Source organism: Martes martes (assembly GCF_963455335.1).
Source record: "Martes martes genome assembly, chromosome: 11".
In the NCBI taxonomy this organism is placed as follows: domain Eukaryota; kingdom Metazoa; phylum Chordata; class Mammalia; order Carnivora; family Mustelidae; genus Martes; species Martes martes.
The window spans coordinates 8,391,856-8,418,317 of record NC_137899.1 but is presented as its reverse complement, the minus strand read 5'-3'; the positions used below and the strand labels follow the sequence as shown (position 1 = coordinate 8,418,317).

Below are 26,462 nucleotides of genomic sequence, written 5' to 3'. Positions count from 1 at the left end.
CAAAATGAATTAAAATACATCGAAATATAGAACACTCAAAATGTATTTATAGAAACCTCCCAGGATTGACAGGGATTGGCCGTAATCAGCACTTGCCACCATTGAACAAGAACTGTAATCAAGAAAAAGGCAAAAAAAAAAAAAAAGGAAAAAAGAAAAAAGAAAATTAAAAAAAAAACCAACTCTTTTATTATGTCTTATTTAAAATAACGTTCTCCTTGTTGACTCGCAGTGTTGACGATTTTGTTGTTGCCCCAAACCGGGGGTTTTGTTTGATGATAGTTTATGTTCTGTAGCTTTTTGATTCCTGTTTGTTTCCTGCAGATAATGTGTCTTTTAGTAGGAAATCCATAGTAAATATTTGCTATACCGATGACGTTCAGGCCAACCCCTGAGCAGTCACTGAGATGATGCTTTAAGTAGCGGAAGGAAAAGGAAAAAAAAAAAAATAGATCTTGCTATTAGAAAAAGTCCTATCACTTCACACTAATTTTCTTGAAATAAAAGATCAGTGATTTGCCCAAGAAAATGTTATGAACAAAGCGTGTGATAGCCTCTTCGTTTATGCTTCCGGAAGCAGGCGCTCCTTGGGTAGGTAATTAGAGAACAGTGGGTGCAGAGTGGTGCTTGGAGTTTAGGGTCAACTTTGCTGTCCGCTCCGTAGATTTTACAGGCGATTTGCTCTTTGCTTTAAGAAGAGAAAGTGATATTGGAAAAAAGTCAGCACTTTAGATTAAAGCAAAGCACCCTTCACAAAGCCACAAACAAGAAGCAGGACAGAAAGTCCATGGCTTGTAGCTATCCTCGCACCTGCGGAAGAAGTTATAAGATATTCGCTCATCTTGAAGATTTCCAATGCTCCTTATTAGGCTGTTTTAAACACATACATATATATATTTAATTAGCTCGCCAGCTTGGCTCTGGTGCTCATGAATGTCTTGGCATGCACTGCAAATAACAACACATACAAAGAATTTCAGTCCCAGGAAGTTGGTCTTGTTTTGTTTTGTCTGTTTTCAAACAATGCCATCCCATGGTTGGGAACACTTAGAGGAAGAAATCCAAACGCTCTTCCTTTAGGTAATTCTTTAAGGATCATTCACTATAGTCATTTGGCTATTCCTCTATTGGTACAGAGAAAACGCATCCCCTGTTTTACTACTGCATAAGCATAAAACCAAGGAGTATAACCAGAACTGAGAGCAGCAGGCTTCTCAAGGGGAGGGAGAATGTGTTCTGGGATGGGTGCATTAGGGCATTTTGTTTTAGAGAAAGATCTTTCTCGATTGTTTACTCTTATTTATTTTAAAAGATTTTATTTATTTATTTGACAGACAGAGATCACAAGTAGACAGAGAGGGAGGGGGAAGCGGGCTCCCTGCTGAGCAGAGAGCCTGATGCGGGGCTGGATCCCAGGACCCAGAGATCATGACCTGAGCAGAAGGCAGAGGCTCAACCCACTGAGCCACCCAGGCGTCCCTCAAGTGTTTATCTTAAAATCTGAGGAAAACTGAGTGCTATCAAGAGTTGGAAATTTTTGAAAGAGCTTGAGGACACTGTAAGGGAGAGAACTAAATTGTATTCTTGCATTTTCTTCGTCATACATTTTATTCAGTAAGCTTCTAGCTATTAATTATATATTAAATACCTTTATTTGTAAGAAAACAAAAATGTGATGAAGCTCAAAGAATTTCTTTTTTGGGAGGGGTCTTTCTTTTTTCTTTCTTCTTCTTTTTCTTCTTCTTCTTTTTTTTTTTTTAATTGGAGATAGATTGAAACAAGTTGAAGGGGTAAGGGTATGGAAATTCAATCTTCTGAATTATTTCCCCTAAATCATGTTCAGGTCCACATTGCCAAATGATAAAAATGGAGGCAAAAACACAAGCTCTCAAAACATCACTGCAGAATAAACATTTGGGGGTTCTAAGATGGCCATTTAATAGACTAGCATTACCTCTGTTGTTGTTATTGGTTGTTAGGTGTTTTTTGTTTTTTGGGGTTTTTTTTGTTTTTGTTTTTGGTTAGGTTACTCTGATTGTCAGAGTTTGGTAGTGAACAAACTTGATTGTCTTTGATTGGTAGTGAACCATATATTTAACACAGTATCTCCTCACAGATACCTGATGGCTGAAGACCCTGCAGTTAATGACGAGTCTCTACAGGGTGCCTTCATTCAGGTCGGTAAGAATGTTCAACAATACAAAAGTGATAGTAGTGGTCATGTGCAGCTCTCAGCACAAAGTTCATGCAAGGGAAATACGTACAATCTATGTAGAACCACTACCATCAGAGCTTTCCAAAATTAAATATATAATCTTATGATCATTTGAAGAGAAATTCTTTGACAGGATTCATTTAATCAGAAACAAAGGAAAGGAAAAGAGAAAGAAAGAAAGAAAGAAAAGGAAAGGAAAAAGAAAAAAGAAAGAAAATTAAGAAAGAAAAGGCAGGAAGGGAGGAAGGAAAAGAGAAGAAGAAAATGATTATATGGCTCTTAGAACAGCCAACTGCACTTGACACAAAATATGTCTGATATTGAGTAAAGGTTTAAAAAATGCTGAGAGCAGTAAAAGCAAGCAAAATGATTCACTCTTCAAAAAAGATATTTTGTGAAATAATGGTTTCCTTTTCAGTGTGGGCATTGGGGATCAGCTCACACTTGCCCCGGTTATAGACCACCTGCCCCTTCCTCATATAATCAATGCTTCATAGGAAATGCCTGAGCCCCTCATTCCCAAAAAGATATGAAGGGAGCAGCTATGTCATTTGGACCCAACATTTCCAACTATACTATGTCCAGCATGTGCAAGTTAAAACAAAGTTTACATAAGCAGTATAATCGGAAAGAAACCCAATACCATACGGTGAGGAGTATTTTAAGGCTACTAAAATTTTGAAGTACCATCAGATATGCAATACGCCATTGTGATATAGCACTTTTTTGGTTTTGTTTTGTTTTGTTTTGTTTTCTGGTAATCATTCATCCACTCTAGGTCCGTGCATTTCCTAGCATATTCTATTAAATGAAATGTATTTCTGTCAGGACCATTATAAAGCTTTTTCCCCCCCCGTACATTAGATTCTAAGGCAATTTTATCATCAAATCACTGATTGTTTTTTTCTACTTTCTGTTTTAGGTCTTGAATGAAGAAACAGGGACTCCTGTATCTTTGTAAACCCAAAGGCTTAGTAAAATCTAAGACTCTGAAATGCTGTCATTTGCCCTGTGTTCTTTTAACAAATATTCATCATAGGCCTTTCCATTCAGATATACACCATTCTGAATATTACATTATTATCAAACATGTTATTATACTCTATAGAAAGTTGTGTTTTCTTTTAAGTCAAACTTTGGTCACTCATCATACTTTATTCTTATCTTTACTGATAGAAACATGTTACTTTTGTGAAATAATGAGAACCAGGACTGAAGCTGGGAGCCCTGAGTTCCAATTTCTTCTGCTGCCTCTCATTTCCAAGATCTCAAATAAGATACATTTTGTTCTACATTTTCTAAATTGAGCATAAACTGTTTGTGTAATTTTTTTCATATTAGTATGGCAGACATTGTGTTAGATTGCCTGTTTTGCTTTATTTGGTTTCTTTTGCCTTATGCCCAGGCCAGGCAGGGTGACCTGTTGTTCCCTAATACGACCACGAATTTAAGAAACTCTTCCCCTCAAATAACCTGCATCCGTTTTGTGTGTTCCCCCCAGCCAGTCTCCAATGGCCTTAACATAGCCTACATTGACTTGTAATTCATTACATTCATCGCTTATCTCATTGATTACACTGTAAGCTCCTTTAAAGGCAAAGGACAAAACTTGAGCCATTTTTTAATGACTCTCAATGTCTTTGACAATGCCTTGAGAGTTTTATAACTTTTGCCCCTTACACAAAATTTCCTGTGAAGACAATGGATACTATTATCTAAATTATGCGAAGAAAATGTACAGATAGCGTGCCCAGACGAAGAGCAGCCTAACAGAACCTAGACATTTCTCTCTGACTCAGAATGCCATTTCAGGATGTCCTTTGACTTCTGTTTAATAATGACGACTTTCATTTGTTTTTATGCTTAAAGATTTCCACAGTGCTCTCCCACGTGTAATTCCCCAAGCCTCTGTAACACAGGAAAGGTCTTGTCTCCATTTTGCAAATGGAAAAGTCTAATACTCTTCTTAGAAGTCTAAGACCGCAGAAACTTAGCTTCCTGCTTTCCGCTCTTCTTATGCCTGATGCGACCCGCCAGTGTCACATCCCCTTCACGGAGATGTGGAAAAGCAAGCATCTCTCAAGAGGCTGACTGTGACAAAAGAGAGTTTGGCTAAGGAGAAATATGAAAGAAGAACAAGAAAAAGGAAGAGCCTCAAACATCTTATCTTCGCTGTAATTGTTATTTCAAAGAAGAACAAATAACCCCATCTGTTGCTTTCAACAAACAAACAAGCAAACAAACAAACAAAGAGCAATCAGAGCACAGGAGTGAGACCGTGGCATCCTGTGCAGCCCAGGGGAGATGGGCTGTAGTTATCCCACATCGCGAGAACCACCGCCACGGGGCAGCTCAGTCCCGCATCTCCCTGCCTCATTTCGCTCAGGACCACTTCCCAGACTGCGAAGTCCGCCTTGCCCCTCTCATCTGTCTGCAGGATAGAAGAACTTAGCTCCCTTCTACCACCTTCCTTTTCAAAGGGTTCCGTCAGCACTGCCATTGCGGCCCTGCGCCCACGGTCATGAGGCTGGAAGACACGGGGCCTGTTTAACAACGTAGCAACCCTCCCGTCCACATCAATTTCCAAATTGACCAAGACCCACTGGGCATCGCCTGTGTGGCAGGAAGATGTACCAGGTAATTTGCATACCTTGTCTTAGTTCATCCGCTCTACAGTTCCGTTTAGTAAACGCATAGATCAGGAAAACGTAACTCAGTGACATGGGGTAACTCACCCTAAGTTACCTGGTAACAGGTAGTAAAGCAAAGAAATGCAAGTCAGATCAACTTAGAATAAGGACAGGCTTTTTTTTATGAAATTCCCTGAGGCGAACAACCATGCTCCATTGTCTCCGCATCTGTTAAATCAAGACGTGAAGCTATTATTTGAACGTACACTAATGTTTTCAGAGCAAATGCACTGGCTATAACATGCTTCTGAGAAAAAAGAAAAAAAAGAAAAGATCTGAAGTTTCTTTTCCCCATCTCTGAGTTGATAAATATGCGATACAAAATCATCAGACTTTCAGTTTTCCTAAACATTTATAAGACATAAAGTTTGTTCTGCCCTAGACGGTGTACCAAATGTCGTACAACATCATAGTATTTTGGACTTTTCATACCATAGACTTTTCATACCATAGACGAACATAGGTTCATCCAGATTCATTTAAATATTTGAGTAGAAGGTGGCCCCACCATCCTTCCTACATGTCCTCTTCTAAGAACTTCTTTTTTCCCAAGCTTTCTATTCCATTTGATAGCCTCGGACTAAGAAAGTGGGTTGTCTTAAAGCGCGACCTCAAGGTGGTGATGGGGTGAGAAAGACCACCGGAGCTCTGGTCTCCCCAGAAAAAGCATCGGAAGGGGATATGGGTATTGAATTCAAAGAACTAAGTGGGGGCATTTAGACAACTATCTGGGCAATTTATCCCATCTAAACTATGCCAGCTCTTCCCATATCTGCTTTCTCGTGGCTGTGAATATTTTCTGATAGGTAAATCTCCTATGTGAGTACAACTTCTCACCCGCTTAGATACGAGAAACAATTAACGCAGGGCCAATACATTTGGGTATAATTCTCTTCTTTTTCCTGCTTGAGGAACTAGTGGAGTCAAAAGGAGCAAGAAAAGGGAAAGAAAACAATTTCTCTCCTGCTGGGTCTCCGCAGTCTCACTCCAGAGTCTCTCTTTTATAAAAGTATTGGTGAGGCTTATCATCTGAACAAACCCAAAACTGAAAACGCTCCGATAATAAAAGAAGCAACAGTCAAATAATTTTGTCTGTAACGAGGCCACGTTTATAAAGAATGGCATGTCCATTACAGCTCTAGGAACAGACAGACCCTTTGACATACTTCTCTTTTATTACAGATGTCAGCTTTAAGAAATGAGAATGGCTGTGTGGGAAAACTTGAGCTAGCTTTTAATGTCATTTTTATTCAGGTGTGCACATACTAAATCACTACTGAAGGGGAAAGGTCAAATAATAGGATGATTTTATCGTATAATTTTTTGAAAAGAATATCTTTTTATTAGAATTCCTAGGGATCCAGTGCCAATTTCTTCCAGAAATCCATTTTTTTAAAAGAAGTGTGCTTCATTTTGACCTAATACATAAATTGCCTATTTTATTGTGCCCTGGCATGCTGGCAGCAGCTGTATAAATTTCCTTTTCTCTTTGCTTTCCGTCAGCAAATGTACACCTCTGTTCAAGTCATGAAACCTCTTATTGTAGCTGAGGGAAGAAAAAAAAAAAAGTGCAGGTGCCCATGTGCACAAAGTCTAATTGCCAAGGTGCATGGCTGATACACCATTCACCACAGAATTTTCCAGACTTCGGCCGTGGCAGGATATCAGGGTTCCTACCTTCTACAGTGACCTGAGAAGAAACAGGTCAAGTGATGGCCCCTCCCACCTAAGGCCATCGTGTGTCTCAAAAAACACACTCATTGTAACGCATTCATCCAAGTAAGACCGATCTTGGTGCACACAGCTTGAGCAAATATTTCTTGAACACCTATTATGTCTTTACCTCTGATTGTGGTCTCATGAAGTTACTGGACTCATTTTCCAAATTAAGGAGCCAAGGCTGTTGAACCTGCGATGTGTTTGAGTTTACCCAGCTAGTAGGAGATGCTGCCGAAAATTCAAAACCAGTCGGGTTTCAGTCTACAAGCTAACAACGTGCTTCACAATTTCCTCTGGAGATTCTTCATGCCTGCAAACCCTAGACTCTCAATTCTGCCTGTTGGAAATCTTCAGAAATATGAGCTGCTTTGGCAAAATGGAATGGAGACCAATATAAATTAGTGGAAAACAGAATGTTTCCAGAGTGAAGTTTTTAATACCGCAAACATTTAATAACTCCTTTAATGCATGGGTAAGAATGATTTATTATTAGCACTACATGCACCAGCACATAAATAAACACTGCTCGGGTCTTTGCAACTATTTACTCGTGGATTTTAACGATGCCTTCTGTATGTGTGTTTACATTATTAATCGGCATTGTCTTTGTTCATAATGCGAAGGTAGATATTAATCCACATCTTGTTGGAATGGTCATATTCCCTGTTAGGGACTACGCACGCCCTGACAGTATTGTCCAGCAATGCCAAATTTCTCAAAGGGCTTAAATAAGCACATTCAGTGTGGAGAGTAGAGGGAATAAGGAGGACAACTGGGGTCCATATGGGACGGCTGTGTCATAGCGGGCTGGACCAGTGAGCCCTGAGTGGGGACGCTCATGAGCGAGAACGCTCATGGAAACTGCACCAGGGTGAGAATTACTGGTTGCTGAGTGGAGAGGGAAGCGAGCTGTATGATCCTATTTGAGCCATTACTCACTCGTTGGAGAAGCAGAGGCTCTCTTTCCACCTAGAGTCCTGCTGCACTGTGTCATAGATGTCCCTCTCCAACATTAACAGAGAAGAATCCCTCATCAAAGAAACACATCTCGCATTTTTAGAGAAATGGCAACTGAGACACTCAGCATAAAGACACAGAAGGAAAGGAAAGAGAAGGAAAAAAAAGTTGCAAATCAGCGATTTCAATTTTCACTGATCTTCTTAGGTAAGTTGAAAAGGAAAGATAGCAACAGAATTCATATGGTAATTTGCCTACATTTAAAAATTAATTTTAATTGTTCAGCAGTGTTTCCTTTTGAGGAAAAAATTAGTTGAGGACCTAATGCCAACAGGATATAGAAAAACACCAATGGTATAGCTTCAGAAAACACACTTATTTTAACATGAGAAAAATGTTTTAAGGCTTTACCCATATATTTTCCAAATTTGCGCCAATGGTTGTACCTTTTTCCTTAATCCAGCTATCGCAAAATTATCTAAATTAGAATGTTTTATAAATGAACTTCATAACAGAAACGACCTTAGCCAGCAGAATTAAGTAATTAACAGAGCTGAAGCAATATATATATATATATATATATATTTAATCCATATCATTTTCATCCAGGCATGCAGATACAATAAAAGTACATAGTTGCCCTGGACTGCTCATCAAAATTCCTAAACATAATGTGATATTAAATATCACATATTTTATTTTAAATAAATGATATTTTAAATAAATGAATATTATTACTGTTGTCATGGTATGCAATGAAGGGTGACCCAAGTGTATTCTCCATTAATACACAGCTGTCTGGGGTTGTTTTGTTAGAGATTGACTGAATTACATTAGAATTCATGTATCTTCTGAGCAGTGGTATTATCCTAAGTGGTTTGTACCATACATAAACCAAAACATCATCACCAATCCTTAAGCATCTATTTAACCCTAATTACATGCTGAACACAACACTAGACACCGCAAGAACACCAAAAATATCAAGACATAGCTCATATCTTCAAAATAGTTATATTTTCAGGTTGTTTAAAATTGAGTTTTTACATTCTCAAGGATTTTTTTCCTTTTTAGTAGTTGTGTTTCTATGGCTTGCTCCCTAAGTGTAGTATTTTTCAAATTAGCCATTTACAATGCTAAGAGAAATGAGAAAATTAATAAATTTATTTAATCAGAAAAATTAAAACTCAAACGTGTTCCAGATGGCTGAAGGAGATGCTGCTAAGAATGTGTCTGTAAAATAAAACATATAAATAACACAAGAAAATCAGTCCCATAATAGGCTCCCCTCATTTCACAATGTTTCAGACCCTTCTACTTTAAAATGAAGAGTGATGGCATTACTTCATCTTTATTAAAATGCTCGTGTCTATGAAGATGATAAAAATGCTTCATATAATTTCTTACTTTTTATCTTTCCAGTGGCCCCACAGTTATCAGTTTTGTGGAATGAGGAATCCTAACTCCTAGTTTTACAACTTGCTTTCATTCCAGCACTTACAGTTTAACCTATATTGGGTTTTTTTTTAAATGCATATAGGGTTCTAAGTTCATGCAAAAATGCTCTCTCAGACTTTTTAAAAGACATATTAAATAAAACATAATTATCTTTTATAAATCTTCCAGGGTACTAATTTTCCTTGACAGTACCAATGACTGCACCATTGCTCATGGCTTTGCACTCCCTCTGAATCCGGGGCTGAATGAGTCATACTAGTAAGAGGAAAAATGATTGCATGATATTTAATTTATGGACTTTACATGTGCTTGATTAGTTTAATTAAAATAAGTTTGTCAAGATCACACTCATTATATTTAGAAAAACAAAAAGAATAATTTGATGGGCAGGTTCTCCATCCAGCTCCCAGTAAAAAACACACAGTGTTCTTAATTTCAGGGGTACTAGCAATTTCTGAGTATACCACTTTCATAGTAGTATGTTTACTGAATATATATGCACACACGGGTACATGTATATGTAAATGTGCACATGTGTACATACATGTGCATGTGTATATATTTTTAATTTGTCATGACCTCCACAATCACACTCATTATTTTACTTTGTCTTTTTAAATTTGTTGGACATATTTTATTTGTTCACTAGTTTGTTTTCTCTCTCATGAGCTGTCATTGGTCTATTTTTTGTTTAAAGATTTACTTATTTTTTAGAGAAAGAATACGTGGTGCGGGAGGGCAGAGAGAGAGAGAGAGAGAGAGAGAAACCCAAGCAGACTTCCCACTGAACGTGGAGCCCGATGCCATACAGGGCTTGGTCTGACAACCCCGAGATCATGACCTGACCCAAAATCAAGAGTCAGATGCTTAACTGACTGAGCCACCCAGGCACCCTTCTCATTAGCCTATCTTTAAATCTAGGAAATTTTAAATAATGTTTTTTTTCCATATAACAAAAGCAATGAATTATCATTGTATAAATGTTACTTATAGACACAAAATAATCAAATAATGAAAAATGAAAAATCATAACATCTTGACTTTTGTTGTGCATTTTCATATATTTATCAGTTTCAACACAAGTATCTCAGGTTGATTTAAAGTTTTGTATTCTGTATTTTTTACTTTAATGTTTTGTATCCTCTATTTTTCACATTGTATTCTGTATTGAATCTTATCTAATTTCATTAAAACTTGATTTTAGAACCTGCATAATATTCACTGCATGATTTTAATATTTTAACATATTGGGGCACCTGGGTGGCTCTGTCCTTAAGCGTCTACCTTTGGTTCTGGGTTCTGGGATCGAGCCCCACATGGGGCTCCCTGCTCAGTGGGGAGTCTACTTCTCTCTCTCCCACTCCCCCTGGTTGTGTTCCTGCTCTTGATGTTTTTCTCTCTGTCAGAAAAAAAAAAAACCAAAATCAAACAAAAAAAAACTTAAAAAATTTTTTGTAACATATTCATTAGGTAGGTCCCTTACTTTTTGTCTTTTGTCTATATGCTGTTTCGGGAAGGCCTCTGTGAAACGCATCTCCACTCATGCGTCTGGGCTTGTTTCACTACTGATCTGTTTGGAATTTCCTCCCAGGAGCATCACCTCAGGTATGTGTGGGTCACACGCAGTCTAAAGCCCTGTGACTGATCTTTCCAGATAAATGTTCCTCCAGAAACAAAGTACCAATTCACCGTGCAAGTAAGCATATAGCAAAATGCCCGAGTCTCTCTAACCTCGATGATACACGTTGATTCTAAAAACCTTCGCCAAGATTATATGTGTCAACTTTTAACAAAAAAACTAGGGTTTTGACTGTGACTGCATGAAGTCTATAAATAATTCTGAAAAATCCAACACACTTAAAATTGGAATTGTCCATCCCAAAACATCCATATTCATTCATTTATTCGAACCTAAACTCTCTGAACAAAGTGTTCTAATGGTCTTCATATTTATTTAGACTGCTTGAGATTATTTTTATAAAAAACTAGATATTTTATATTTTTTTTGTTGTTGTTACTATTGAAAGTTAGATATTAAGCCCCAAATATTTTCTATTTCAGTTTTGCTGTCAAATAGAGAACTGATTTAAGTTTATTATGGCATCTCTAAGTCATTGGAATGGATTACATAATCATAGCATATGTAAAACTCAGATTATTTTCTTCTTTTCCCAAGTATTAGACACACATATTTCCTTGTCTGCTGTATGACTTTTTACTTAAATTTGATTTAGTTAAACAAATGTTTTAAATTACTTATAGTAAATGTTCTTTTCACTTGTATATTTTGTAACTCTAAATCTTCAAAGCCTCAGGGCCCCTGATTTTATGCTAATCTTTCTCTGATTTTTCTTTTCTGCCTAGCTCTTTAATTAATTTGAGTTCATTTGTATACATATCATAAATGAGAATATTTCTTCTTGTCATTTATTAATTAAATCCTTCCTTAATTCTTATATTTTTTAGCTTATCAGATATTATATTATTTTATATAATTTGAGAGATTTCCAGGCTTATTTTCTTTCACCTCTATTCATATTTATGTTCCTTTATTACCCTTTTAAATCATAGCTATTTAATAATATGCTTTCACATCCTGTTGGTAAAGAGGAAGGAACCAACAATTGCTGAACTAACTCTTTGCCAGGTTTACTCTGATATATATTTAAAATATATCATGTCTCTTAATGCTGAAAATGGCCCTTAGGGCATATGTGTTAAGATCTGTTTTATAAATTAGGCTCTTGAGGTTCAGAGATATTTTGTACACAGCTCACTCAGCAAACAAGCTGGGGCTTATTGGGTTCTAAATCCATTTTTTTTTTCTTTTTAAGGCTTTTAACTGTTTTCACTTGCTTATGTTTTCAGATGTATCTATGGTCATTTTATGACTGTAAAAATTCTGAGGGTCTTTTTGGAAAGCTTGAATTTAATTAAGTTTAGCCAGCGAGCATAACTGTGATTTCCAAATACGGGCTGTTTATTCAGGCCAAACAGTTCAAATTCTCAACAGTCCTTTGGAATTTTATTACACTTTACAGTAAGGATCTAGTTACAACCTTGGGCAAGACAGCTGGTGGCTAATAAATTCAGTATGGTTATATGGGGGAGAATTTATCATCAATTAATGGCATTGTGACAGAAGTAAAAAAGAAAGTTCTGAAATTATACATGATAAAACATAAGCCAGGAATGAAGACTCAGTCTACCTTCTTCAACCCCTCACCTACACACACCCAATGTGGGAAATATTCACCACCGCGGAGCTAGGTGGTATAGACCATTTACTCTCAGCACCTCATTGCTCCTAATAATCAGAATAATAAAAAAAACATATGCAGCAATATTAATATAGCAGCCAGTTATCATTTATTGAGGGCTTGATCAATGCCAAGCTTTCTCTGTATATGGTTTCATTTAATTCTCAAACTTGATGAGGTTTCTACCGCAGTTCCCATTTAACACATGAGGAAAGGGAAACATGGCCGCCGTGAGCGATGGAGATAACTTGGGCGGGGCCTTCCTCCTCAGTTGCTGTGTCTAGGGCCCTCCAAGGCTGAAGTGAATGCACCTGTGGCAGGCTACAGGCGGCAGCGCTGTTCCTTGGGAGAAGGGACTCTTGTCTCTTCTAGGCCATGTGTTATTATGACCAACAGAAGCTAGTCTTCCAGCAACTTCTCAAACCTTTGGTTGTCTATGCAGATAGCTGCTCCTCTAGCAGCTTTCTGAAATCTCAAGGAATCATCAGAGACAAGAGCTTACAACTCTGGCAATGTTGCTTTATGTCTCCCCCATTACAAAGCTCCTGACAACCACAAAGGCACCCTGATGTGCCCAAGGGTGCACCGAAAAGCCCTTCCAACACGTAGCTGGGCCTTGATTTTATGGATTCAGCTAGTTACTCAATTTCAGCGAGTTAAATATGGTTTGTGAGCGAATTTAGCCAGTGTGGACTTTTAATCTACTTAATTCCGGTTCAAACACAGCTCTAGCAGATCCCGTGGACTGTATTATCTAAAGCACTGCCTCAAATCTATTTTTCGTCTTATTCATAGATGCTTGATTTACATAGCAGCCATTTAACTGATAGAATTACAGTGATCAAATTAATTTAACCTGTGTAAGCAGCCAAGTTGGATCATTTAAACCAAAATCAACATTAAGGTCTAAATTATATTATTGGCTCTCTACCTAAATGTAACTCACCCTTTCCTCATATTTTAAATGAGGAAAACAGCCTCCTGTAAGACCCTCAGCCCTTCATCTGACACCGCCCCGCCCCCCCCCCCACTCCTACCACCTTTGAATTCTGTTTCAAGACCATGCTGGCTAAATCTGGTCACTTTTGGAAAGCAGCCATGTTGATCAGCCGCAGAGGAACTTGGGGAGCGCCTCCCTTCTAACAGCTGTGGCAACAGCTGCCTCTCAATGCTCAGGTTCACCTCATGGTGAAAACACAGTAATCATATTTTGGAGTTCAGGGAACCAGCATCCCAGCTGAGTGACTAGAGACTCCACACGTAGAAACATAACTACCCCTTAGCCACGGCTGGTTTTCTTACAAGGGCCGGCTGTCGATCACAGGAGGGAAGAGAACAAATTCACAAAAGTCCACCTCAATACCAGAAAATAAATAATGGCAAAAGACCAGTTTCTATGAAATAGTATTTTGCGGCATCACACGCATGCCTGCGTTATCTCATGATAAATGACACAAATTTTTTCCTCCTCCCTAAGAACTTTTTAGAGCTAATGATTTTCATAAATTGCTGCACATAAAAATGCCTATTTCCAGTTCTAGATTCAGGGACTTTCATTTAAGAGGTGCTAGGTGGAGTCTTAGAATATGAAATTTTAACAAACTCCCTGGTGAGTCTGGCTTAAGTTGTCTGCAGGACACTTTGAGAAACAGTGTTTAGAGTCTCGGTGAGTTTTGGAATAGAGGCAGTATTTATGCAAATATAATTATAAGGATAAAAAGATAAAAACAAAGATTTCCTGTCCCTGTTTCCCTTTTCTCCTGTTTCCCTTTTCTCCTGCAAACATGAACTGCACTTGGGGAGCCTGGGTGGCCCTCGGTGGCTCAATGGGTTAATCGTCTGCCTTCAGCTCAGGTCATGATCCCAGGGTCTTGGGATTGAGCCCCACATCGGGCTCTCTGCCCAGCAGGAGCCTGCTTCTCCCTCTCCCTGCTGCTACCCTCTGCTTGTACACTCTCTCTCTGGCACATAAATAAATAAAATCTTAAAAAACAAATCAAAACAAAACCAAAAACATGAACTCCACTTGTTCTAGGCACCTGGAGGAATCCAAATGCAAATTGTAGTGTTTGTAGCCTTGAAGTCATCGTTGGGTTGGGTGACCAACTAACCCAAGTGCCCGAGAGGCCCGGGAAGGAGGAAAACCCCCAGGAAAACATCCTACACTACAAGGCACACCAATGGCTTCAAAGGAAAGGTAAACAAGTTGCTGCCAAGCCCTAGAGGAAGAAACAACCTACTCTAAGAGGATCCGAGGAAGCTCTATAAAAGAATTTGCATTTGAGGGGAGCTCAGCTAAGAGGGAAAGACCCAGGCAGAGATAACACATTTGCAAAGTCACAGAGGTAAGACAGTATCCTGAAAACGTGAGGAAATACTAATTAAGAAGATTATGGGCGTGAGGATTGGGAACTCCGGAGAAACAAGGCTGGAAATTAGACCAGGAAAGTTTGTGATGGTTTGGAAAGAGTAATTATTTCATACTTGCTCTGTTGTGATCTGTTCGGTGCATTAGAACTGAAACAGGCAAATTATCAGGAGCGGTTGCAAGAGCTGGGGAAAGCGGGACCGAGGATCTAATTCATTGTGGCCACCACAGGAAGAGGAAATAAGAACGTTATCAAGGTTTCCACGAGATCTGTGTTTGCATGAGATGATTAAGAGAATTTAGGAGCGCCAGAGGAAGAATGTTTCTTTTTGGCGAGGAGGCTAAGATACACTCAGTTTTGTGTATTTGGGTTCAGGGGCCTAACCTAGACCCCCCCTAAAACCTTGTACCCTCAAACTATATATATATATATATATATATATATATATACACACACACACACGCATATGTGTGTGTGTGTATATATATGTATATACATATATATGTATATACATATATTTTAAAACTCTCAGGAGTCAGTATATATGTATATATACACACATATATGTATATATACACATACATATATGTGTGTATATATATTTTAAATCTCTCAGGAGTATCAGCTGGGCTCAGCTGAGCAGTGCTGGTTGGCAGAGCAGCAGGGCCTGAAGTTCAAGGCTGGGCGGCTCGGGCTTTTCCCTGTAAGGGGTCTCAGGTGGCTGCACTTCATACCCGGTGCCTGGCTTCCAAGAGGTCGCAGCAGATGCTGCCCGCCTTGGAAAGGCTAAGTGCGGACTTGACATTGCGTTACTTGCACAGCATTACTTCATACCCCACTGTCACAGCGGCCACGGAGCAGCCTAGGGTGGGGGGAGGGGGGGGACAGGTACCACACCCCAATGGGTGCAGCCATCCCTACCCTGGCACAGCGCCTGTAGAGAGCACATGCGGAGCTGTCCTGGGGGACCGTAGTGAACCCTCGTCTGGCTCTCCGGAGAGAAATCAGAATTGCAAACGTGAGTGGAGGGATTTCGTGGGGGAAAGTTAGCAGTCGAGATCTTAAAAAATGGATGATTAGAGCAGGGGGTTGAGAAAGCAACAGGACTACACTTGAGAGAGGCGTGGCGGGGCGGGGAGACGTGCTCAGGGAGGTCGAACTCTAACAGCCAATCAAGAGGACGCTGGAGGGCAGAAGCTCCCAGCAAGCCGCGGGGCGAGACGCGAGAGGGAAGGCGGTGCTGGGAGTGGGAGTGGGCGGTGGCGCCCCCTGCCGGACGGTGGGTGCGGCGGGGGCAAGCACGTGGGCGCGGGATTCAGCCTGGTTTGCCAGTTTTCCGGGGCTTGGGGAGGAGTCAGCGGCAGGGAAAGAAGACAGGAACGGGGGAGACTGGAGGGGTGGCTTATGGAGGGCACCTTTGGCTTCTGAAAGGAGGATGAGACAGGAAGACACAAGGAGAGGATGCTCTAGTATAGGGAGGTGTTTGGGGAGGGGAGAGGCTCGAGTACATCTCAGCGTTCTCTGTGAAGGAGGAACGGAACCGCTCCGTGCTGGGATCAGGGAGTCCTCCTCGGAGCATCTACAGGACATTTCTGCTCATGTTAGTTACCCGTGCACGAAACTGGAGCGCGTTCAATAGAACTCGAGGGGTGCAAAAGCCAAGTTCTGTTTATCATTTTTCCTCATTGTTTTGGCTTTAATTGGGGAGTATCAAATGAATTTAAAAAGAGATGTCACAAAAGTAAACAGTTTAAAGCAGGAGGGTACAGTCACATGCTCACTAACTTTTGCAAAAATACTGGAAAATATGGGACTAGCTATATTAAATGACAGTTAAGTCTTTATCTCGTGGCGTATAGAAATATTCTTTTTCCATCTTTTTTTTTTTGGTGTAAATTTCTGCTTTAGGAAAACTGGTTAATTATATGACCATTTGGACATTATATATATGTATATATACCGAGTTAATTTCAGCTAATACTTTTCCTACATAGAGACAGAAATTCTTGGACAGAAAAATACTGTGAATTAAGAATTGAGCAATTCAGCCTAAGGAATTTAATTGACTAAGTCTAAGACTATCACGAAGATAAAAGGCCAGAGAAACTAGCCTTTTGTAACACATGTACCATGAATGAAGCATGCCTCCTTGCAGCAAGTGAAAACAGACACAAGGCTACTACCAGGGGGCACCTGAGTGGCTCAGTCGGTTAAGCCTCGTCTTTGGCTCAGGTCATGATCTCAGGGTCCTGGGATCGAGCCCCACATCGGGATCTCTGCTCAACAGGGAGCCTGCTTCCCCCTCTCTCTGCCTGCCTCTCTGCCTACTTGTGATCTCTGTCTGTTAAACAAATAAATATCTTTAAAAAAAAAATGGCTACTACCACTCTTGGCCTGTAAAAGCAAGATTTTAATTTTTATGTCTTCATCATGTCTTGCCTTTACTAGACTATGAGGAAAAAAAAAGATGCACGACCAATGGAATTTACAAATATTTTGTTTGCTCACAAATAAAAATATACACTCTTGGAAGAGCGGAAGTATGTCTCCCATTTTTGCGTCATTGTGCCTGGCATAGAAGCTCTCAAAAGGATGGAGAGTGACTAAATGAAGCATGAGTATTGAAATCAGCTTTATTTGGATATAACCTGAAATATCATAAAGCAAAATTATAAACCAGGATGCAGGTATTACAGTGAATCTACCCTATACATACCCACCCCAGAGACTGTATTTTATACAATAGTTGTGCAAGCACAGAAACTTACACATGGATAGGATGGGTGGCTAAGGAACCCCAGCTTCTGAACTAAAAGTCAAAAAGCATTACTAAATGTATTGAAAATATCTTTCAGTATTCATTGGTAGAAAAAAAAATAGAAGTTAAAGATTTTGATTTATTTCATATTCATCTTTGCTGTAAGCAGATAGCTTTGGAAGCATATACATTTTCATGAAGTCAGCACCACTTCTTCCATCTTGCTTTAGAGAAACCAACAAGGAAGGCTTATGGTGTGGTGGAAGAAAAGCAGTGATTTCTATTTGAAGATTGCTAGAGGATATCGAGAGCTGTACCATTTAGCTCCCATCACAACACCAAGAAGGATATGTTAAAATAGATATTTTTAGCGTACATTATTTCATCCAAAAATAAATAATGTAGAAATAGGACATTTCATTCCCTGCTTAGAACCCTCTACTGGAATAGGTAATCCATTTGATTTTATTCAATGAAACAGATTTTTGATATCTGGTTTGGATATTCTTGGTATGCTAACAATTTAACTTTCATGATTAGGAGTTCTCACCAAGACGGTCCTAACTGTCTGCTGAAGCTAATCTGTGATTTTGCCTATAGCACCTGGCTTCTTTTTCTTTGTTGTTTTTGCATGAGGAAGAGGGGGACAATGTCTCCAAAAACACTGAATCTTTATCAAACATGACTACAAAAATTCTAATCATTAGGTGCATATATAAATGTAGTTCTGTGTGCCAAATATGTCTATGTGGACATACTTGCATATAGGTATCTATGCACATATACATTCTAGCTATGGTTTTGTTCTTTAACTTGAAAAACAAAAATGATGATAAAGAGGAAAATGAAACAAAGCCACACAAATGGAGCCTTAGGGAGGCTGAGAGACTAAGCTACTTATTTATCAGATTGGCAGAAACTGCCATGACCAAGGGATGCTGGGATACCTGCTCACCTACATTTAAAGGCAATGCAAACTCCCAGGGACCCTTAGTCAAGCTGTCTCCGAATCATATCCATTAGCACGTGATGCATGAGTAGGAAACCTAGGTTGGCACATATTATCTTAAAAGTGCCGTTCACAAACAAATATTTTATATATATTATATATGTATTTGAAATCATCCTAATGAAATGACCAGGTTTTTGTATTTAATGGCTAAAGTGACATTGAACGTTAGCAATGTAATTGTCTGTTACCAACAGTAATATCAATAATTCTTCGATGATAAATTGTAAGGGGAAAAGCTGAAAGGGTGATAAATTAAATATTTTTATGCTCCCTTCATCCTGTAATATTACGTCAAGTGTTTGAACAAAATACAGAACAGTCACAGGGTCGTGCAGGGTACTGCTCATTCCAAGAAAACTTTATCCCACATCAAGGTTAGACCTTCAATGAGTTTCCATTGGCTGAGTGATTGCATAAATTAATGCCATTCAGAACAGCTTTAACTTGCACAGCTGACTTTGGAAATGTGTGACTAAGCTTCTAAATTGGCATCGAAGGCACATTTACGGGAGCTGCCTTATCTCCGCACCACTTACTGCCTTTCATCCCCCCTCACTTCCTCCCATTATCATCAACACTTTCATCACAGGCAGCTGAAGTTTCCCCTTCAAAATCAAAAGCCCTTGGAGAACAATCCTGCCTTAAAGCTATGGGCTGCTGGAAATGTGTTGTCTCTTTCATTTACATTTTGATTAAGTGAAAGTCTCTTAATTTGGGCCATTATCAATACATAAATCTGCAGAGAAAATGAACCAGCATTTATAATGCAACCAACATTACATGATTTACTGACCTTATAATGAGTAAATACAGAAGGGGGAAAAAAAAAAAAGTCCAGCTCTCAGGTCCCCTGGACATGAAGCACTGGCAGCGACTAACAGGGCAACTCACATCCTCTGTGAAGGCAACCCTTAAGCTCCCCTCATTATTTCCACTGAACTAGGTCTCCAATTTTTAAAACCATCACACATAATGCACTTGTCTACTCTACTTGACCAATCTTCCTGTGGGAAGGCTTGCGAGTGGTAAAAGGAAAGGCTCAAAATGGGTTTCCATACCTGATTGTGGACTTTGTTTGGGGATTTTGGCTACCGCTTGAGGGCTGGAGGTGGAGTGCATTCGCTGGTTGGCCGAGCTGTGGATGCTGCTGGGAATGGCCGCGGAGACGTTCTTGCGAGGCTTCATGTCTTGCAGCCACATGGGCGAGGCTTCGAAGGCCTGCATCCTCCTGGCATGGCTGTTGGCATTGACCTTCAGGTAGGCCTGGGCTTTGTGTTCCTGCAGCTCTCCGTAATTGGCATCGGTCACCCTGCATTCATATAAACCTTCATCCTTTTTCCTCACTTTGGAAATCTGAAGCTTGTGAGAGATGTCATTGCCTTGGACTTTCACTGTCTGAAAAATTGCAGGTGGGAAAAAAAATAAAGCGCTACATCAAACGATTTTGTTCCCATACTCGCTCGCGAGCTTGCTAATGTTGGAAAATTAAAGGGTCTTAACAGCCTCAAAGCCACAGTCAGGGAGCTATTTATTTTCTCAACAGTCAAATCCGAAAGTCATATTTATCCCATTGCACTAACAACTGGCTTCACAAAATCACGGAATAATTAGTTCCATCCAGTCAGCGCCAGATTCTACTGGCCACGTGGTCCCCGTTTCCCAGGTTCCAGAGGCCGTCCTGCCATTTTCCAACCACGAGATTGACCTCTGCCTGGAGAGCTCCGTCACATGAAGCACAAACAGAATATGGTCAATGACTTTGTTTATAAAGCCTCTTTCCTTCACTGCAGGCTACAGGGAACTCTGAGAGATCACAAAATTATTTGGTTGCTCACAACAGAGTTCGAGAATGTGTTTTGATCCCCACATTGGGATGCCTTACTAAAGGTACTGACAAAATAACTTTGAACATTTAATATTCTACTCAAATGTTTGGTGCAGTCTTACCAACAGTCATGGGGTGGCATGGCTTAAGGTACAGATTAAGATCACCTGGAGTCTTATGGTCAGAGTACATACCCTCTGCCATTGCAGGGTCTTTATGCTACTGGACCTGGAGATACCATCCATCAGACACTGGTCTAATTTTCAAAATTAAAGTTGGCTCTCTTATTTCTTTTAATAATCTTGATGCCAGATTAATAGCAAAATTATATATAAATATTAAAATATTATATATAAGTTTATATTATGTGTATTATACATATACACTTATATAGCCATACGCATATTTACCAGAACAGTTAGATTTGACATACATCATATATTATCCATGACTGACAGGATGATGGATTTCAAAAGACTCTTAGGATTCAAGGATGTGCATGATTTTGAAAGACAGAGAAATGAAGTGAAGAAGACATACACTTTCAAACGGCCATAAGTAATGAAGAAAACTTGGGAAGTGGTCATCTGTTTTTTAACATACAGAGTTGTATATACAAATATTTATCAATATTTGAACCATAACTGTAGCCTGTATTTATTTGTATGCGAAATTACATATTAATATAGCCATACTCTGAAAATAATGGGGATTAACAGTTTTAAATATAGTCTCAGTTGAGTTTCCTAATAAAGTCTGAGATAGTTGGAGTAGTTGTATGATTATTATTATTATTTTTTTAAATTTATTTATTTGTTAGAGAGAGAGAGAGAGCACAGGCAGATAGAGTGGTAGGCAGAGGCAGAGGGAGAAGCAGGCTCCCCACCGAGCAAGGAGCCTGATGTGGGACTCGATCCCAGGACGCTGGGATCATGACCTGAGCTGAAGGCAGCCGCTTAACCAACTGAGCCACCCAGGCGTCCCTAGAATTGTGTATGATTATTATTTTACAGTAGAGTAAACTGAGGCTTGGGGATTTGGGTCCTGGATTCTCAGCATTAATTGTACATTAGAATCATCCAGGGACCTGTTAGAAAATGGTTTCATTTAGGGGTGTCTGGGTGGCTCAGTCAGGTAAGCTCCGACTCTTGATTTCAGCTCAGGTCATGATCTCGTGTGTCATGAGATCGAGTTCCACACCGGACTCTGCAATGGGCCATTAGGGCCTGCTTAATATTCTCTCTCCCTCTGCCCCTCTCCCTCCCTCTCTCTCTCCCTCTCTAAACTACTACTACTCATAATAAAAGAAAATGGCCTCATTTGGATTAATGTGGAAACATTAAGTTTGCCTCTTAAGGAGGCAAAGCTCATATCAATATTTGATCAAAGCATTCCTGAGAATTCTAAGTCAACAACTGTTGGTTTAAGGCACATGACCAAGGTCACCCTATTAAACTTCTTTCTATCTCCGTCTGTAACTAGAACTTTTGCTGATTCACTAGACTTTATGATCTTTAATAAAGAGAATACTGTGAGTAGCTATGTACATGATCACGTATCTTAACTGTATGGCTTCCTAGTTCAGGATGTGTGGGGCTATTCCTTATTGGTCTTTGGAGGATATAGTCATGGCTGAGGGGTAAAGCATGAGTCGTCAGTAGACAACCTCGCCCCTATATATCTATAAAAACAAAATATTTAAGGTCAGTATTGTCAATAATTGATTTTACCAGTAAAGCCTTTCTAGCACTGTATGAAAACAATAATTTCTGTAATATCATAATAATTGAATTGAAATATTCTAAAAAAGTCAGTGAGTTTATGAATATAAACTGTAGTTTTTGTTTTATGTCGTACTTTTGTTTGATATTTATGCATTTATATCAGAATTTGGTTATGTTAATACAATATATATTTATACTTTTAGTTGTTATGTAACTCCAATCTTATACCACTTTTTCACTATTGTAACAGCTCCAGAACAAATTTTCTTTTTTAATGAAGGTCATTAGATTTTTAGATTCCTAAAATGAATAAATAATAGGAATATATATTTATACATATATTTATAGCCTATATACTAAGCAGACATTGTACTTTCTGAATTTATATAACAATTTCATTTCTAATGAAAACTTGCTTACTATTTATGAATTAGTTAACCAGTTCTATCAATATAAAGGGATTCTAGGAGGTTTCACTGGTGGTATAGTTAAAAAAAAATACAATTTTCTTTTTATTTCTAATTTCACATAGAATTATTAAAAGTCAAAATACATCTTTATATTTTCAATAGGCCAACCTCCTCCAATTATGTTTTATATTTATGTTGCGTTATGGTTTTATGTTTCTATGATTTGAGCATTGTCAGTAGGAATACATTGCATACATTATGAATCACATTGAAAATTCAGTTGTTTTCAATACAATTTCAACATATTTTTTTCCTGCCTAGAAAGGTCTTCATATGTCAGTGTTTTACTTCTTCTTAAAGGAAACTTATTTCTATGACTTTGAATAAATATTAATATTGCAGTCCTATACCCCTGCAGTTATGTAAGTGCTAAGAAGAGTAAGAAAAAAATGTCACACTCTTGGCTGGCAAATAATTCTCTAGTAATTGTTTAAATATTTACGATATTGAAATAATTTTATTGTATCGACTCTAAATCTGCTTCAATTTTTGTGTGCCCAGTGAAGTAAGAAAGAGAAAACTGGACCTTGTCCTGCGTTCGTGAAATCGCCTTTTTCCGGGACAGTAAGTTAAAAAGCTCTGAAAAACCTAAAATTTCCCAATTTTCAGCTTGGGCCTGCCGGGCAGCTGACAAAGGCGCGCGTCCCCTGTCGCCTGTCGCCGTGATACTCACACTGATCTTGGTCCCGTCGTTGTCCGGGTCTCGGTCGGGCACCAGCTCCACCTGCGGGAGAAGGAGACGATGCTCAGACTCGGGACCCCGACGGTCCCCGTCCCGATCCGGAACGCAGCAGCACCCAGCCAGCTCGGAGAGGCTCGGTGAGGCTCGGTGAGGCTCGGTGAGGCTCGGCGGGACCCGGTCCGGGGCAGCAGGGCCGTCTCGGGCGGGGTGATTTAGGAAGGAGACCCACCAGGACGCGCGCAGCCCGGCCCGCGGGTCCGCAGGTCCCCGGCTGAGGCCCGCGCGGCGCGGGGCGGCAGGACCGCACGGGGGCGCTGCCGAGTCGCGCGCGCTGGGATCTGGACCCGCGACACGCCGGGCCCGGGAGGGCTGGACGGACTCCCGGAGGGGCGCGGGCGCGAGGGGAAGTTGGCGCCGACAGGAGTCTGCGTCTTTGCCCGGCCGGCCTCCCCTCCCTGGGGTCTCTTCCAGATTTCCTTGTTTCGCTTGGACAAGTCCGCCGCGTCTTTTGCTGAACTGTCCGGTCTCGGCTCCGACCCGCTCTCTCGTCCTCTCCCCGCTGCTTCCCTTCCCCAGTCCCTACTCCTTTTGTCCACACCTCCCCTTCCCTACGCCCCCCTCCCCTCCGCCCTCCTCTCTAGTGTGTTCAAGAGCAGCCCCGGTACCCTCCTTAGCTCACTCCCTATTGCCTCTACCTTCGCACCTCCCCGCCTCTTCCCGCCGCCCCTCCTCCCTCTCCCCCACTTTCTTCCCCCCTTTCCCTCCCTCCAACGCCCACCTCCTCTTACCCCTCCTTTCCCCTCTTCTCTCTCTCCCCCTCCCCCCAATCTCTTTTTTCCCAACCTCAGTCGTGAGAACTGACGGGTGTGTGTGTGTGTGTGTGTGTGTGTGTGTGTGTGATGGAGACACAGAAAAATCCCTCCCGACCCCACCGTCCTGGAAGGAGGACAGAGGGTGTCCTGGAATGTAACAACACAGTAGTCCCCTCCTGACAGCTGAACAACAGCCGGTACTGAAAGGAGGAGGTTATTCCCAGTTTTAATCGGGAAACACTCCACACCCTGACTTCCTCCATGGTTTTAACGTAATGTCACCAGGACACACTCCGGCTCACTCCCTGGCATCAGTCACGCTAAGAGAGCCAGGCGGGTCCCCAGGGACGTCCAGTACCCCTGGGTGCACCTAGAAGACTGAGGGAGTGAGTGGGACCGACGCACGGGGCGTTGCGGGCGACGCGACTCCGCTACCTGCGCACCAGCCACCTCGGCCCCGGGTTCCAGGTCCTCGGGCCCCCGCAGGAACCACCACTGGATCTCCAGATACACCGAGGCAGAGCCACTTTGGAAAGCGCAAGACATCTCCACATTCTGCCCCTCGGTCGCCGTCACGTTCCGCGGGAACTCGGTAAATTTTGCTGCAAAACAGAAATGCGTTCTTTTGGAACACCCACACCACTCTTGTCAACGTCTCCTACCTTGAGAGCTCGCTATTTTTCTTGGACTTAAAAAAAAAAAAAAAAAAGGCGACAAAACCCCTCTGTGAATTCTCCAACTTTGCCTGGTTCCCCAACCCCCTTTCCTTTGCCTCATTCCTGTTCATTTTTGGTATCACGCCTAAATAACTTTATTGTTGATGAAGTCCAGAATAATGGAAAGGTTGACAAGCATGCCAAATAACTCATGTCTGTTAGCCAAGATGCCCATGGTAAGATCCATATGCCTTTTGTCAGATTGCAGCATTACCCGAAACTTACAGAGGGATTCAATGAGCTACATCTTTGATAAATCCGCCAAGCTGATATATAGGGAGAGCTTCTTCCTCTAAGTTTCTAGACAATCTATGACTAACTCATTGTTTCAAGTCAGAGAGAATGGATCAGGATTACCTGTCAAAATGCACATGCCTGATCTATCAAAACAATCATTAGCCATTGTGATTTTAAGGCCACAGCAGTGAAACAATTTGCACACTTTCTAAGCTGTGAACATTTCTTTCTTTCTAGATTAACCTTCATATGTGTTTTCGTCAAGCTGTATGGTAAATTGCCATACATCATCGCATTTGAGAATCACACACCTGGTTTTAGTTCAGAGTAAAGACTGTATTGAAGTCACCAGAGATTTTTTTTTTTCTTCAGTCTTTTCACTATCAGTCTTGACACTGCCTGTCTACAAATTCAGAGTTAAGGCGAAACTCACAAAAATGAAATGTTCCCTTACTCTCGAAGGCATTTCTTTAACATGGAATGCTCTGGGTGGTTGTTCTTCTCTTGTCCAAGGGATACTTTGTGAAGAGCTGATGTTTCCCTAAAAGTAATCTTGGAAAGATTTGTGGCTGATGGAAGTGCACGGTTACAATGCACACTCGTGAACAGGAGGACTGAGGGGCTGCAGGACTGATTCAGGGTGGATGCACTTTAACCCCACTTTTTAAAGAGAGGCATCATCAGTGTGTCTTTTCAAAATTTTAGGAAATATCAAAATGATCTCAAGTGGCGTGGAACTGTATTTGTACTTAAAGGAAGTAGCAGATGTTAAAGAAGACATTCTGACGTGAAAAGGACTTTTCTGTTTAAGCTGGAAGGAGGAACATGGCATTTCTGCTTGCAGAAGTGATGCAGTCTTTTGGCAGTAGAGATGTGATCTGTTCATGGTGCTGAAACGATCACTGCAGCCTGCGAAGTCCCGAACTGGATTCAGCAGGCTGCCGCCGCCGCCGCGGCTGCTTGGAATGCAAGTCGTGCCTTTTTATGGGTCCTCAGAGGAGTCTGTCCTTTGATAAACACACATGCAAACGAAGTCGCAAGGACCCAGAAAAAGGAAACTAAACCAATGCTGCCTACACTGAGGAGGACTGGCGATGGAGAGCCCCCCGTCCCCAGTTCTGTTTGCCATGATTATGTATGCATGAGTGGTTACCCAGTGCATGCACACATACACAAGGCACACACACACACACACACACACACACCCCTGTGTTTGCGCTTACCCGGGAACCCACTTCATTGTCAGGAACCAAGTAGATTTGCTCTCAAATCTAGCTTGCCTACTATTTAATAAACTTTAAGGAAAAACGCCAAACAGAACACTATTCCACTGTTACTTGCTAGGACTCTCACTACATCTGCTTGGCCGTTCTTTGAATATAGAGAACACACACACATACACGCGCACACACACACACGCGCGCGCACACACACACACACTGCAAGCAAATGTATATTTGCCAACGAGCACAGACTTACCTTGAGAAGACAGCCCTTGTTGTACATATAAAACGGAAAAGAAAACAAATCCAACATATGCCAAAAAGATCCCCATCAT

General features: G+C 40.6%; 1 protein-coding gene across 3 annotated transcripts; it reads right to left on the bottom strand.

The window, feature by feature from the left end:
* Positions 1 to 599: 599 nt before the first annotated feature.
* VSTM2A (V-set and transmembrane domain containing 2A) lies at positions 600 to 26,462 on the bottom strand (the record flags this gene model as incomplete). Of its 3 annotated transcripts, none has more annotated exons than XM_080819008.1 (5): positions 600 to 688; positions 19,497 to 19,833; positions 23,131 to 23,181; positions 24,387 to 24,553; positions 26,384 to 26,462. In XM_080819008.1, 5 exons carry the CDS (start codon positions 26,460 to 26,462, stop codon positions 600 to 602), a joined length of 723 nt encoding a protein of 240 aa, XP_080675134.1. The 3 variants fall into 3 exon arrangements, with proteins under 3 accessions (XP_080675134.1, XP_080675135.1, XP_080675136.1); XM_080819009.1 differs by lacking the exon at positions 600 to 688 and adding an exon at positions 734 to 810; XM_080819010.1 differs by lacking the exon at positions 600 to 688 and adding an exon at positions 902 to 948.